This window comes from Letharia columbiana (genome assembly GCF_014066305.1).
Source record: "Letharia columbiana isolate WasteWater2 chromosome Unknown Sc0000052_s0, whole genome shotgun sequence".
Taxonomy (NCBI): Eukaryota; Fungi; Ascomycota; class Lecanoromycetes; order Lecanorales; family Parmeliaceae; genus Letharia; species Letharia columbiana.
Genome location: NW_023501096.1, coordinates 177,880 through 192,382, shown reverse-complemented (window position 1 = coordinate 192,382; position 14,503 = coordinate 177,880). Strand labels below are relative to the sequence as shown.

At 50.7% G+C, this 14,503-nt stretch overlaps 5 protein-coding genes across 5 annotated transcripts; 2 read left to right on the top strand and 3 right to left on the bottom strand.

The window, feature by feature from the left end:
* Positions 1-1,234: 1,234 nt before the first annotated feature.
* Positions 1,235-2,531, top strand: HO173_010744 (uncharacterized protein; the record flags this gene model as incomplete). Its single annotated transcript, XM_037312629.1, has 4 exons — positions 1,235-1,285; positions 1,444-1,568; positions 1,637-1,892; positions 1,974-2,531. The coding sequence occupies 4 exons, from the start codon at positions 1,235-1,237 to the stop codon at positions 2,529-2,531; spliced, it is 990 nt and encodes a 329-aa protein (XP_037160477.1).
* Positions 2,532-3,140: 609 nt separating this feature from the next.
* Positions 3,141-4,055, top strand: HO173_010743 (uncharacterized protein; the record flags this gene model as incomplete). The annotated part of the gene is made up of 1 exon (XM_037312628.1): positions 3,141-4,055. The coding sequence occupies one exon, from the start codon at positions 3,141-3,143 to the stop codon at positions 4,053-4,055; it is 915 nt and encodes a 304-aa protein (XP_037160476.1).
* Positions 4,056-4,715: 660 nt separating this feature from the next.
* On the bottom strand, positions 4,716-5,663 carry HO173_010742 (uncharacterized protein; the record flags this gene model as incomplete). Its single annotated transcript, XM_037312627.1, has 1 exon — positions 4,716-5,663. One exon carries the CDS (start codon positions 5,661-5,663, stop codon positions 4,716-4,718), a length of 948 nt encoding a protein of 315 aa, XP_037160475.1.
* A 4,002-nt stretch (positions 5,664-9,665) lies between these two features.
* Positions 9,666-10,949, bottom strand: HO173_010741 (uncharacterized protein; the record flags this gene model as incomplete). The annotated part of the gene is made up of 3 exons (XM_037312626.1): positions 9,666-9,737; positions 9,905-10,824; positions 10,901-10,949. 3 exons carry the CDS (start codon positions 10,947-10,949, stop codon positions 9,666-9,668), a joined length of 1,041 nt encoding a protein of 346 aa, XP_037160474.1.
* A 942-nt stretch (positions 10,950-11,891) lies between these two features.
* Positions 11,892-14,477, bottom strand: HO173_010740 (uncharacterized protein; the record flags this gene model as incomplete). Its single annotated transcript, XM_037312625.1, has 1 exon — positions 11,892-14,477. The coding sequence occupies one exon, from the start codon at positions 14,475-14,477 to the stop codon at positions 11,892-11,894; it is 2,586 nt and encodes an 861-aa protein (XP_037160473.1).
* Positions 14,478-14,503: the final 26 nt, after the last annotated feature.

Genomic DNA, 14,503 nt, shown 5'->3' with positions numbered 1-14,503 from the left:
GCTAGTCAAGTCCCACAATCCCACAATCCCACAATCCCACGTCACGACGAACATTGGGGTAACTGTGCAAGTGCTTGACCAGCTAGCGAAGATGTGGAGAGTTACAGACACGGAGATTTGGAGATACATCTTCATCGTTGAGCATTGAATGGCCTCCATTCTTGAAAGACTATCTCACACATTTGGGATTGGTGATCCTTTTTCTTCCACATCCGCCATCTCTTTCTGCCAACTGCTCCACTATTTAACCGTACAGGTTCCGCACTACAAGTGCCACTTCCGCTCTGCCATCCGCGAGTTCATGCATTAGATCCATACTCCCTCCCACAGCTTCAACAATCAATACCTAGAAACACCCACGACTTTTCCTTTAATTCTCGTGGTATCCACCCCCAACCGCTCAAAGAGCCCCTCAGCCCTTCCCCGCATTTAGCCACGCAACGCGACGCTCGGACTCACAGAACATGCTTGCGCAAACGTCCTGACGAAGATGTTGTGAATCCTCTTTCACCGCCCGGACTGGCTTTGAGCCTAAAGGCCGGCAGACCAACAGGAAGACTGTTGACCGAGACTCCTGTATGTCATTGGAGACAAACTACTGGTCTCTCTCCTGATGGAATATCTTTTCGTTGTCCCCTCCTCTGCTTATTCGCGCTGATTCTTACCGCCGCGCGACTGAAGGAAGACCTCATCTCCATCCGTTTGTCTTTTGGCTTTGCTCAACACAACACTTCCGATCCAACCACCTCACATATTCCACACATAGCGTATCCACAAACCTCCAAAACACATCCGAAGCCCACAAACAAGCATGGTATAGCCAATCCCGAACCCCCAGGAACACAGACAAAGAAAATACCCCAAACACCAGCTTCATCTTATCCACGCACAGTATTCCAAATGGGGCGGGTAATGTGTCAAACAAAGCCTCCATCAAAGGTCCGTGTACGAGGTAGAGAGCAGATCCAATGATCCTGGATCGGCTCCATAGCGAAGACCCCTTTCGTAGTGGAGGCAGATGGTGGCAGGCGACCACTTTTTGCAGCGATGCGATCTCGAATCACGGTGTTGCTTTCCAGGCAATTACGAAATCGTAGCCTCGAGATTGATAGGGTTCCGGAGACGGACCCTCCATCCATCTGAATCCGGGGGCTTTGTTCGTGTCGTGCTCAGTGCCCAGCTCGAAAAGAGGACCACATGATCCCTATGAGTGCTGCAAGACGAACGCCCCATGATGATGAACAACGCCATTGACCTTGCCATTTCGACCAGGAGATCCAAATATGTATGTCATATTTGTGTGGGAAAAGCATCCGAATTCCACGGCTGTGTGATGCGCTCGAATGCGTCACTATAGTCTGTTAATTGGGCTACAATACCACCCTCAACGACTGATTACCCACAACATCTGGCAGTCAACAAGGACGAGCTTCATGAGTATAGAGAGAAGTGCGAGTGGAGAGAATCGAAGAGCGCGCCGGATTAGAAGAGGAGACTGGACATCTCCGGGTCGAGATCTTGAGGATCTTTGACGGATCAACTTTCCTCCGAGATGCGGAGCCTTTCGTGTGAGTCCATTAAGATACCTGTAGCCAAGACTCTGAATCTTAGACACTCAGGTCCATTATTCTTCTAGTAAGACAACAAACGTCCTACCAAATATATCTCCGAAGAAGCAAGATAAGAAGGGCGAGATCAAAGCAGAAAGAGATCAGAAGAAGCTAGACTTAGCAATCACACGCCACCTCGAGTTCGTCGTGCATATCCCCTCTGCCGTTCAGGATGACGACGATATTGCTCAAGAAGCTATTTCTTCAATAGCACAAGCCTTGAAAGAAGCAGTAGAGCACACAGTGGAAGGCAGAGGTCAGGGTTACGGAAATCAAAGCGCAGTCGATATACTTCAACAGAGCCAGCTCCTAGAGCACCATTCAACCCAAATCGCAGACTTACAAAAACACTCGCAATGACAGACCCGGCAGATCGAAGACCTGCGTACCCAAGTCCGACAACTTAGTGACGCCTCACTTGGGCATCTCGACATTTGCCGCAGATTCTTAGATGTTTATCGACGGGACGTTCAGCAGATCATCAACACTGGACACAGGATTCGAACCAGAAAGGCACGTGCTCATCACGGCGATTGCGTGACAGATGCGGAGCTATACGCAAGTGGAAAACGAGAAGATGACTATCTCTTTGTCCTAATCTACGGACTTTCACACAAGAAAGTCCAACAGCTGGCACTTCACAAGAACCACACTGCGATCCGTGCATTGATTGACTATGGCACAATGGAGGCCGATTCAGAGATTCGGATACCCGATCTTGTGAAGACAGCTTTCATACGCTTCTGCTATCAGCTTTGCGACAGTCCGTCGAAGAGCTTATATTACTATGATCAGGGTGACCCTTACAGAAGCCACTGGAATTTCACGCTCAAGTTTCAACAGTGCAAGCATGATCGAAGAGCCGCCGAACGCACAGCTCGAAGAGAGCGCGACCAGAAACTATCGCTTGACTCTAGCTGAGCTTCCGCGATCTACAAAACATTACAGACTGCCACCGACACATCCTGGGCTTCGCCATTGAACCATACCGTGTTCTCACTTGATCAAGCGCTTGTAAAGGCAATTGACTCTCGCATCATGACGATCTAACTATTCACGCTTATCCAAGCCTCTGGTCTATAGGCGCACTTCTCAAATATTCCGCATACTCAAGGGTTCTTGGACTTGTTTAAGGGTCCCTGGACTTATTCAAGGGCAACATGAGACGGATCGAGGGTTCGTGCCGCTGCTTCCGTCCAGGCGATGAACACGACCTTCGTATTTGTCTGGTCTGCCTTAATGTTGATCTCTCTGGGGATATCGCATGTCGCAGCCATGACCAATACAAGTGCTCACAGCTGGATCCATGAGTGTTAAACGGTCATGCGCACGATAAATCACTGGCTACGCATGCCGCGTCGAATATGCAGTCAGCAAGGAATTCAGATGGGAGGAGCATTTAGATCTCGTCTCTCACGCTGTTCTGGCTATGTCAAGAGGGTTCAAGCTTCAGTACCTTGCTCTTCTGGTGGAAACGGACACTAAAGATCCTACCAGAGGACATTAGCTCGAAGACAATCTTGGAACTCAATGTTGAACCCCGTATCGCCGCTTTTCTTCAGCATAGCTTTGACCACTTCAGCTAGTTTCATACCGCTCCCGGCTTCTATCCATCTCACCGAACCTGGTCTCGCTGTTGGGAATGTCTCTCTGAACGCAGATGTACCAGATCCACGCTTCAGCATATCTCCCATATTTGAAGTCCCGCTTCTCCCAACCGACCCTTGTCTTGTGAATTTCTTGTACTTTATGAGTGAGATCGCCTATGGAGACTTCACCCAGCGACATCCACCCAAGACGTACAGAGTTCCCGGCTACGATGAAGTCGAGATCGTAACCGGGACTGCTATGACCGCGCGATTCCTTATCTGGGGCGCGTGGCTGGCGATGAAGTACATGATTAACAACAGTCTATTCCGTAATGCGCTCTGGACACTCAGGTGGCAACAGACTATACTTGGCACCATCAAGATCCAGGCATCCACACCTCGCCTCGGTCTTCCAGGTAGCAGCAATGTTCAGCGATTCGGCACACCATCCACCGAGAACGGCACGACGAACCCCGGAGCAACCATCAGCGATCCGAACATCTCCAACCACTCCCTCGACGCGCGGTTCGTCGTGTCCATCGACTCCTTCGCCGACGGCAAACCTCTCACCAAGTACGAAGGCTTCATGATCTGCTACACCGGACTCTTATACTGCGCCCAGCAACCTACGACGGCGCCGATGCGGTCTTTCCACACCCGGTCGCCCATCGGCGACGTGTCGCTCCACATGTACCCATCCCGCCCGGGTCTGACATACGCGTACATCATCCGGACCTTGACGCACATCCCGCTCTATCTGCTACGGGACCCCCGCGGCTTCCGCGAGGTCAATTTCGATCTGGACCTTGACGGCGCGGTGTGTGCCAGAGGGGCCATCACCAAAGGACGGGTGTGAGAAAGGCAGGGGGGAAGCTGCTGCACGAATGACGGGCCGTGGGCGACAATGTACGGCGGAGATTGGCACGCTGTTGGGCATCTGTCAGGTCCCGTTTTTCCGTAGTTCTTCTTGGGAAGATGCACATGCCGTGTACATGTGCGTACCGCGCTCAGAAGCGCGAATGGAATTTAAATAAGGGCGTGGGCGTCAGGCCGAGAATTTGATGCCCGACAATTCAATCTGCTCCCTGGCCTTGGATGTAGAATAAATATAAAGATTAAAGCGATTATAATACTAAGAGCTATACTCTTTATATCCTAGAATATAAAGACTATAATAAATGACCTCTTGATGCAGTATGCTCCCAGAAAACTTAAGTAGGGAAGAGACCCTGGATGATATATTCGAAAGGCAGTGACAGCGTTCATCCAGGGGCAAAGATGCGATGAGCTAGGGCAAAAACAGGAGGTTGAGGTGGAGAAAAGAAGATGGGATGGGGAAAGACTTGCGACGCCAAAGCTTTACCGCTGAGACGAGAAAATAAGTCGATTCGTGGTCAAAGTATTTCATTACTCCGTGTTACAATATCCTATCCTATCTTGCCAAAGCCCTTGCATATCCCTATTCACCAAAATCCTGCCATCATGACTCCTTTCCTCCCCTTACGACCTCTCCTTCCTACTCGATATCGACCTTCTTGACATCCACAAACTCTTCCGTCTTCGGGATCGTAACCAACAACACCCCATCCTCCATCTTCGCGGAAATGGAATCCGCATCCACGTTCGCAGGGTTTGCTTTACTGCCCAGCTTCACTTTTCGGTCAAAGACCCCCACTTTTCGCTCATCCAGCGCCAAGGTCTTGAGGAATTCTTCGTTGCCGGGGCGGTAGATGACGCCAGCGACGTTGAGTTCGCTCTTGTCGGCGTCCCAGTTCACGCCCACGTCTTCTTTCTTGGCACCGGGGAGCGAGATGTGCACGACGTAGGCGTCGGGGGTGTCGAAGATGTCAGCGGGAGGGGTAAAATCTTTGTTGTTGGTGGTTGCCGCTTCCTTGCTGGTGGTGGCGGTATTGTCTCTGGGGGCGATGTTGGAGAGCACGTCCTCGGGCACGAATTGCGAAATGAAGTCTGCTAGTTTGCTCATGTCGAAGTTGCCGCCGGCGGCCCAGGGGTTAGAGCCACGTTCGCCACCGCAGCGTCCGCCGCGACCACCCCAGCCACCACGACCGCGTCCACCCCAGCCGCCACGACGTTCGTGGCCGTGTGGTCCACCGTGATGTCCATGATGTCCTCCGTGATGAGGACCGCCGCGGCGTCCGCCAAAGGGGAAGCCGGGACCGAAGGGGTGGTCATGGGGACCCGGTGGCGGAGGAGAAGGAGGATCTTCGTGCTCTGGGGGAGGTGGTCCCGAGTGATGGGGTGGTGGCGGTCCCTCGTGGTGCGGCGGTGGACCATCATGGTGGTCTGAGGCACCAGGCCAGCCGTACTCGGGAGGCGGACCGCGAGGTTGGCGAGACTCGGGGTTGTAGGCGTTGGAGAAGGGGTGGTTGGCGTTGGAGCCGTCGAGGCCGGCGATGAAGTCCCAGAAGGGGTTCTGTTCGTTGAGGAAGCGGACTGATGACATGTTTGCTATGATTATAGAGTATGAAAGTAGATGGAGTGTTTGGGATTTAGGTGAGAGAGATGAGAGTGGATACTGATGAATGGTAGGAAAGGAAGAGAAAGGGAGAGCTTTCAAGCCACATTATATGCTTGCTGGAAAGCCACAGGCAGATATGACATACGTAAACATACGCATGCACACAGGCAACAAATGCGCAAATAGAGGGGTCGAGAAGCGTGGAGAAGCTTGTGGAAAGGACGAGTTTCCATAGGATGGGCCTACGGCGGGGAAACAAACATCAGGCTCCAGGAATGACGCGTATGCGGTTTCAGGGAAAAGAGTGACATGATACCCAGTCACACATGGAAGGGTCCAAAAGGGCCGTTATCATGATTGCCTCGAGTGACTTGGACTTTGGTGGCAAAATATCCAATGCTTTCTTCTACAGTACGGTATGCATGTTTTGGAAAGGCCGAGAAAGTGATGGAGCAGAGGAGGCAAAAGATGTTATCGTGCCCTAGTTGGAAATTAGTCATCCAGGTCGTCTCCGCTCTCATTGGTCAGAGTCAAAGTAGGAGAGTATCTCCATTGAGGTTTTGAACCCGGCTGACTTTGAAATCTGTGGTGCATAACACTTTTTGAAACGTGTTAAAGAATAGAACGGAGTTCAATGTTCGCCATTCCAAAACCTCGTTTTGGTTAGCGCTTCAAAAACATCTGACTCATAACATACCTCAACATTGAGAAGTGTCTTTCGAGAAAGTACGATGCTTACTTTTGACTGTGTTGATGTGTTGATGTGTTGATGTGTTGATGTGTTGATGTGTTGATGTGTTGATGTGTTGCTTTGGATGTTCATTGCTCAAAATATGGACCCAGGGAGCAAACCGGATGAGCACAACAGGCAGCTTGCTGACCTTTCAACATCGGAAAGAGACACGGATTTAGAAATCCTACAACGAAGGCCGATGTAGACAATTCAGAGCCGAGTTTCCATGTCAGCCCATTGACAGATCCCGGAGAGATTGCTTAAGGCTTGGGAATCGCTGAAGGATTGGAAAAAGCACGACGGCCGTATATTAACTTTCAGCGCAAGAAACAGAGAAAGAGCAGGAACTAACTTTGGCACTTCCTTTGCCAAACCCCGCATTACTTTCAAGCAACGGGACTTTTGAATTCGCCTCGCTTCTATCGAAACTCCATAAGACTTCTGCATTCACTCAGCTACCACCGTTGCGCTTGTGGTGTGCTCACAGCTCTATCAAGAGTCAGATGGACACTAACGCCCGAGCCTTTGACTGGCTCAATTCCCTTCTAGGCATCCCCATACCTTCGGCAAGACCACTTGACCTCCACGCAACAGCAACAAACATTATTCACTACGTCTTCGTTACCAAGTCATTGGTGATTCTTTTCCCATCCCTTTGATCTTTGTAACACATCTAAACACTTAGATCGCACCTAAGATCGACTACTTCAGCTAAGATCTATCCTCTCATGGTACGTCCTGATTTATTATATCTTGTGTCTCCGTATTCAATACTTGGCACAAGACCCGGGCTTGTTGAAAAGCAGCTTTGGCTCAAAATCTCTTCTTCGGTACTGAAGCGATCGATAGCAACCTAGAGTTCAGCGTCGCTCTGAATGCAACTCTTTCTTAGCTCTCAAAGGCTTCCCTAAACCGTCAAGAATGCTCTCGCTATCTCCTCACTTTCCTGGCCGAGCTCGGACTATGACTTGTATATCATGTATCCACTCGAGTGACTGCTCACTTGCAGGGTGATCGACAATCTTGGAGGACTGGTTGCCTGAGATGCACCTACCTGGAGAGTGTTTCTCTGCTTACCTGCCGCGTGGTTGCTCGACGGCGGGCTTGTTTGTCATTGTCCGGCTTACGAGAACCACGTATTGAGTGAGCTTCGAGAAATTAAACGTCTTTCAAATGTGCTTGAACAAGGCAGATGGCCCGGAATTGTTGTTTGAGACCGTGGGATCCTGGTGAAGATGTTCGTTATCAAAGGCTTTGTTGAGAGAGTATAGACGCATTGAGAGGTAAGAAGTCTAAAGTTGGTTTTCAACCGCGCTCCTCTATCAGCCTGCTTATCAGTGTGTCAAGCTTTCAAGCCCCAGCGTAATTTACCATCCCACGGCAACCCCCTTGTCCTTGATTATATCGAAGCCTTACCGGTAAGAATCTTAAACCCACATACAATCACGCTTTTCCCTCCTGTTGTGTGTCACAGTTCGAAGGATGAACGAACCCGGATGTTCTATCTGCTGTAGGCTGCTTGATTCTTTCTTACGAGACCCGAGCTTGTTCAATTTACCGCGGATCTCCGCTAATGATAGACAGCTTAGTAACTTTACTCAACACAGCGACCCTACACATTTTATCTACAACACAGATTCCAAGACATATCATGGTCTTGCCGATATATACCATCTCCAAATCTCGTGCCTTACCATTCACCACCCTTAAATATATACGAGATCGTCCTCAAGAGCTTGTCCCAGGTCCTGATGATCCTGGTCTAGCAAAGTTGTCGGAGCCAGCACTGCAAATCACCTTCAGCAGAAAGCCAAAGAACCCCGAATTGGGCTATCTTCTAGGCAGCGACCGTGAGCTATGCGACATACTCTTGGGCTGTCCAGACGACTCCATCAGCCACCGGATGTTCGCGATATCTTTCAACCAATACAACGAGGTTCTTTCGCGAATGTAGCAAGTCTTTCGAATCGACGGGCCAGGCATTGAGAATCATCCATCTTCAACGAACGAACGAACGAACGAACGAACGGATCCATCCCCAACCACACAGGCTACCAGCCACCGGAGCGCGGCCGAGATCAAGATGTCGATCGTGGGCCATCATATGGAATCAAACCGATCATTCATCCGTTCGATTCAATCCTCATCGCAAACCAGCAAAGGCGATCAATGCGCAGCAAGACATGGGAGTCCAATAGATGCAACGGCTCGATGGCGAAAGATCAGCTCCTTCAGGAGCCCCACGTCGAATTGTTGGAAATGTATGAAGGATTGATTGATTATCTATGGGAGTGTTGAGTGGGCTACTTATATCCCTATTTGCCCACCATGCGGGGTAGCTACATCACAGATGCTGCAGCAGATCTCAACACGAAGAGATATACACGTCCCTGACACGATACCTAGCTCATTAGAGCACCATCTGTCTCAAAACCAGTTGTCCCGGATCTTCCCCCTCGATTTCTACGGGGACAACATGTTCCTGACCATAACCAGCGACGGGTTGCAGCTGATATCCTCGCATACATGGCAGGAGAGCTCCGAAGTGGGTGGAGGAGCGGGGCACCGAGGGTAAACATTGTGCAAGAGAGAGAGAGCGAGGAAACAAAGAATGGAACGCTGGCGACGAAGACGATATCCTACATTTAATCAATCGTAATCTATAGATAATCAGAAAGAACCAACCCACAATCCACCCGTATTCATCTCCGAACCAAACTTCCCCCCCCCCCCAACACCAACCCCGAAACATTCCACGCAGATCGGTCCGTAGAACAGCCTCTGCCTTTGCCCTCCCGATCAAAAGGCGCACTTCCCCAGCCTAACAGATTTCCCCCTCGTTAAAAAGGCGCAGTCGCAGTCTCTACAACCACCGCGCTCAATATTTGCCAGACCCTGGAGTGCTTGGCCCATCCGGAGCTACTCTTGCCGGAACCTCATCTTCGTATCTGCGAACGTGCTCGGGGGCACTAGATGAACGATGTCGAGCATTGAAGGATGCGAAGATTAACTTCATGATATCGAGACTCAAGGTTCACTCTACTCCCACAGCCCGATGATGAGGACAAGTAAAAAAGCGAGAATTTTGTGGGATCACAAAGTGGACAGGGAGCGCCGCAGCCCCGGGCTTCAAGTATGTTTTTGCACTGGATTAATGCTATGGATTCAAGTGCAGTAGCCAATTTTATTAGTGAGTATACAGTCTCACTGCTCGGAAAGGGTCCAATAACAATCCCTCCTCAACCTGCTTTCCGCTATTGGCGTCCCTCTGCCCTAGTCTGCATCCTCGTCTTCACAACGTTTCCCTTCTCAAATGGCTGCTTCCACTACACCATTTCAGAGTCAGCGTTCTCTTGTAGGACGGATCCTTGGGTCTAATGGTGTGTTGAAGGAGCAAAACGTGTGTTTTGACTCCACCTCCACATCCACAAACATGTCTTGAGATTCGGGCAAGGGTATGAAGGGGAGAAAATAACTCAGAAAGGGTGCTTACAAACCCCTCCTCCTTCCCTAGCCACTCCTCTCCCTCTCCTCCCTCCTCCTCGCTCTCGTCCTCCATCTCCTCCGGTGAGTCCACGTACTCTCCGCTTCTACAATCCGACTTCTTTCTGTCAATTCCTCCCTTTACCTCGTCAACATTCTTTGGGGGTCCTGGGAATAGAACGTGGCCAACAGGCCTCATGGTACTCTTCTCATTAGCCGCTGCAATCTCAGCCGCAATGCAGAAAATTTTGCCGCTTCTAGTCCTGACGATGCGGCGCATTGGATCATCGCTACGAAAGATGTCAATGCTGGTCGGTATCGGAGGTGCGAGTTGAGGGGGTTTAGGTCCGGAAGATTTGGGGCTGGTAAAAGATCTGAAGTCGAGAGATGGATGTATGGAAAGAGTGGCCAGACTAGGATCCGGGAGTGGATCTTGCGGGATTGGGGGTGACGGAAGGGCCGGCGCAGGTTGTGGAGCTAGGAGCGACAGATATGGATCTCCCGTGTCGAAGTCAGGTGAGATGCGGGCGGAGGCGGAGGGTGGGTTGGAAGATCGACCGGACTGGGCTTCGGTTTGGAGAACCAGCGGCGAGAGCTGTGATTGTGGCTTGGTGGGCGAGATGCTTGCGGCTGCGGGAGCTGAGGGCTGCTGGTTCCGCTCTATACGTGTTGACTTTGCGGGTGTATGGGGAGCAAGCCTTGGTATTGACGGTCTGTTAGGGCGAGGATTAGTAACAGAGGTGGGTGCCCGGGATTTGTCCTTGATCGTTTCGCTCGATGATGATTGGCCGGTAGGAGGAATGTCAGTCTGAAGGGGTAGTGTAATAGGTCTCTCGTGGTGAGGGCTAGGGTCCAAAGGTATCGTAAATGCCCGCTCTTCTTGTATACCAGGTGCAGGTTCTTTGGGAGGAAGAACAGCGAAGCGGTTATCTGGAAATACCACAATTGTCAGTCGCGCCATCCTTGAGAGCTATAATGGCATCAGAATGTCAAAGTCTGCACTCACTGCTCAACAACCCCGCCGTGACCTCTCTCTCCTCAGACTTGCTCTCCATGTCACCACTACTTCTGGTTCCTTCATGAGTAACAGATCCACGGGCTCCTCGTCGCAATCGGGTACGACGGGCATAAACCCCGCGCTGGGCGCTGGCGGCTGTGGGGGATGCGTGCATGACAGGATATCAGTTTGCTAGTATATTTTTGCTGGGATAATGAATGTTTGACGAAGGGCGAATAAGAGGCGAGAGAAACATTAGGAAAGGGAAAGACGGAGCATTAGCATTGCTTGAGCATGAAGAGTAGGTATAGAGTAGGCCCTGTGCTAGTGAAAGATGATTGGTCGAAGAAAGGGGGGAGATGCTAGTCAAAGATGAATGAGGAAAGAGTGAGCAGCATTTTCGTTCCAAGTAAAACAGGAAGGCGGGACTGGCGAATTGTCAGAACAGGTGCCAGGATTAGCAGTGATCCTAGTATCGCAAATGCTGAGAAAGAAACGAGCACAATGAGGAAACCACAATTTTGTAGATGCTCTGTTGGGCTCATGACTACTCCCGGCTTCTCTAGTCGAGCGGTTGGGATGCCTTCGTTACGCACAGGACGAGAGTGTTGGAGACCCAAAGCTCGAGAAGAGGCGACGCAAGTCTGTTCAGAAAAGAACGGAAAGAATAAACTCATTAGACTGGATTCGTAACGTGACCTTTGCTGATTTATCTCGACACTAACACGATGTTCTGATAATGTATTTGCCAAAGCTTGGGCGTATCTGGGCCTCAGGTGCAGTCTCTGTCTAGTGAATGACAGCAAAAGCTCTCCAAGCGTCGCCAATGAAAGAAGAAGAAGAAGAAGAAGAAGAAGACGGCATCTTATGCAACCCAATGCCCTGTATTTTCAATGTCCTAACTCTTGCCTACTGGTTTTCGAAACACCGATCGCTTGCAATGCTAACTTGAAGCTCTTTTGAAAGCTCTACCTCCTGCAAAAACACGAAAAGCCCAATGCTATCTCTTCTGCTTGTCTGGCGTGCTTGGTTCAGACGCCTGTCGATCGATGCCGGTGAAGCATCTCGCCAGAGAGACTTGTCCATCGCCAGTCGTTTCTACCCGTTCTGTGTATCCGACCTCTGCCCACTCATGCTCTCTAGCGGTCAGTCGTTGACTCCATGGCACGCTCTTACTCTGCAGCACAATCTGGCGTCTTCGTTCTCGCTCTTTTACTATCGCATGTAATTGACGCGAGATAGGTTGAGTCCCAACTTCGAGCAGGTACTTTAAAGCCGCGAATGGTAGAGAGAGCACGATGCTAGAGACAAGAAAATTGCGATTGCTTGCTTTGGCATGCAACTCAGAAGGGTGATCGCCGAATTGAATCCGGCTCAGACGGGACTTGAACAAGGGTGAACGGCTCTCCGCGGTCGTAGGCAACCGATCGACTTCGGCCAACGGTCTGGCAGACGGATCGAAATGCCAGAAGTCGTCAAGGTTGGATGCCATCCATTGAAGGCAACGCATTTGCAGATCCCATGCACTGCGAACCTCTGCTGTGTAAGAATTGACAGACGATATGCCTTCATCTCTAGCGCCGGGCTGATCAGAGTGTTCTGGCCGGGATTCTGTGCTTGACGATGGTGGGGTCAGGTTGAGAGCAGAAGGATGATCGCTTTCGCGTGGCCACACTGTGGAATAGGAAGAGAGAGGAATCACATCAACCGAGGCGCTGGTTCCACGATTGGGTCCGCTTTCCAGACCAAATGAGAGCGCGTTCTCCAGGTTCTCCCAATCAAGTATGGAATGTGCGATTTGCAGACCTTTCAAGACAACGTTCTCCAAACCTAGGACGTGGCCAGCCGCAGTAAAAGCCAGACATGCATCCATTTGGAAAGCCCACGTTTCAGCATTTGCGTCGAAAGTGCTGTGGATCATAGCGAGCGTGAACATCTCTGGGCGCTCGCCGTAGAGGACTCGAAGTGCTGAATTCATGGCCCACGGCGTTACAAAGCGATCGGTTAGTCTTATCTCTAGGCGTCTCTTCCCCTCTGCGCTCTGACCGGCTGACTTGAGTAGATCCCGTAACTTGTTGCTTTGGGCGAGCAATAGGCTACTGAGTGACCACGTTATTTTCTCAAACCGAAGATTCTCGTGTACGAGAGTCAACTGGCAGTCGGCGTACTCCTCATTGTTGAATTGTTGTAGTAGATGTTCAACCAGCGGCACGTGACTCGACATACAATCGTTTAGATTGCGCCAGGAATCTCTGAGCAGTTGGGCTGTTTTCTTTTCAACGACGTTTAATTGGACCGGCTTGGGCGTGTTGTCGACAACATCAGCCTCCCGAGCAAACTCATCCGACTTCAAGATTTCATGAGACGTTGAGGGAAAACATGATTCAGACGTTGGTTGCGGATGAAATGAGGGCATGTAACCGTAGCTGAAGGGCGTCGTCGGCGGTCCGTTGGAACAGCTCCATGGCTGGGCTGAGGGATCCAGTGGTGTCCTAGAAGGAGTGAGCGGTGGTTGACTTCCTAAGATAGGATGGGGTGACTGATTGCTGTAGTATGGCGGTTGTGGCTCATAGGTTTGTTCATAAGGAACACCGACTTGGGTACCGTGTGGAAGGTCAATGGGGTGCTGAGACGGATGAGACTGCGGAGAATATTCATAAGACGCAGGTGCGTAAGCATACCCCTGATAAATGGAGTGATCCGGAGAAGACGGGTCATCCGATGATTGAGGTGGTGCGTAGAATGAGATGTTCTGGCTAATATCATAGCCTTGATAGGGTTGTTGTATAGGAGACAGGGTATCATCAGTAGGCAGTGTAGATTCTTGTTGCAAATGGATCGACTGGGCTAGATCATACCCTTTGTAAGACGACTCTGTTGGAGAGGTGGTGACATCGGTGGGAGGGGTTGGATGAGCATGGAAGGTTGGCGCAGCAGCATTGAGGGTTACATGATTCTCAGCTGAAGACTGCTGGCTCATGTTGCTGCCATCCTCTTCCTCAACGGACTGCGAGGTCTCTTCCGAAGCGATATCTTTCTCATTCGCGGAAGAGAAATCGGTTGAGATGGCTGGTGGCGGAGACCGCTTCGGATAGAAGGGCGGAGGCAGGCGAAACCCGTGCTTTTCTATTCCGAAGTCTTCGGCATGGACTGGGGAGAGATTGATGCCATCCGCTGCTGAGGTTGTTGACTTTTGTTCGTTTGTTCCCGGGACGAGAGTACTTTGGAATGTAGAGTCACCTCCAACAGTAGCAACCTCTTTCTCCGAGCCTGCATTTTCTGGAGCCTCAACAACAGCCTCTTGCACAACATTTCCTTGCACATCATCTTTCGTATCTAAGCCGTTGAGAGCTTCGTTCTGCACTGCTACAGCAGTCTCTTGTGACCCTTCTTTTCCTTCGCCAGGAATTGGGCGAATTGGACTGCCAACTCCTCCCCCATCTTCATTACCCTTCACATCCTGTTTGAGCTTCCGCTTCTCGAGACTTCTCGGTATAGCAGGAATAATCGGCACCATCCGCCGTGGCTGCTTGCTCGGTGTAGCACCCGGACTTAGGGTCATCTGTGGGGCAAGAGAAGGCGCCATTGCGGGCGAAGAGAGTCCCCAGAGGC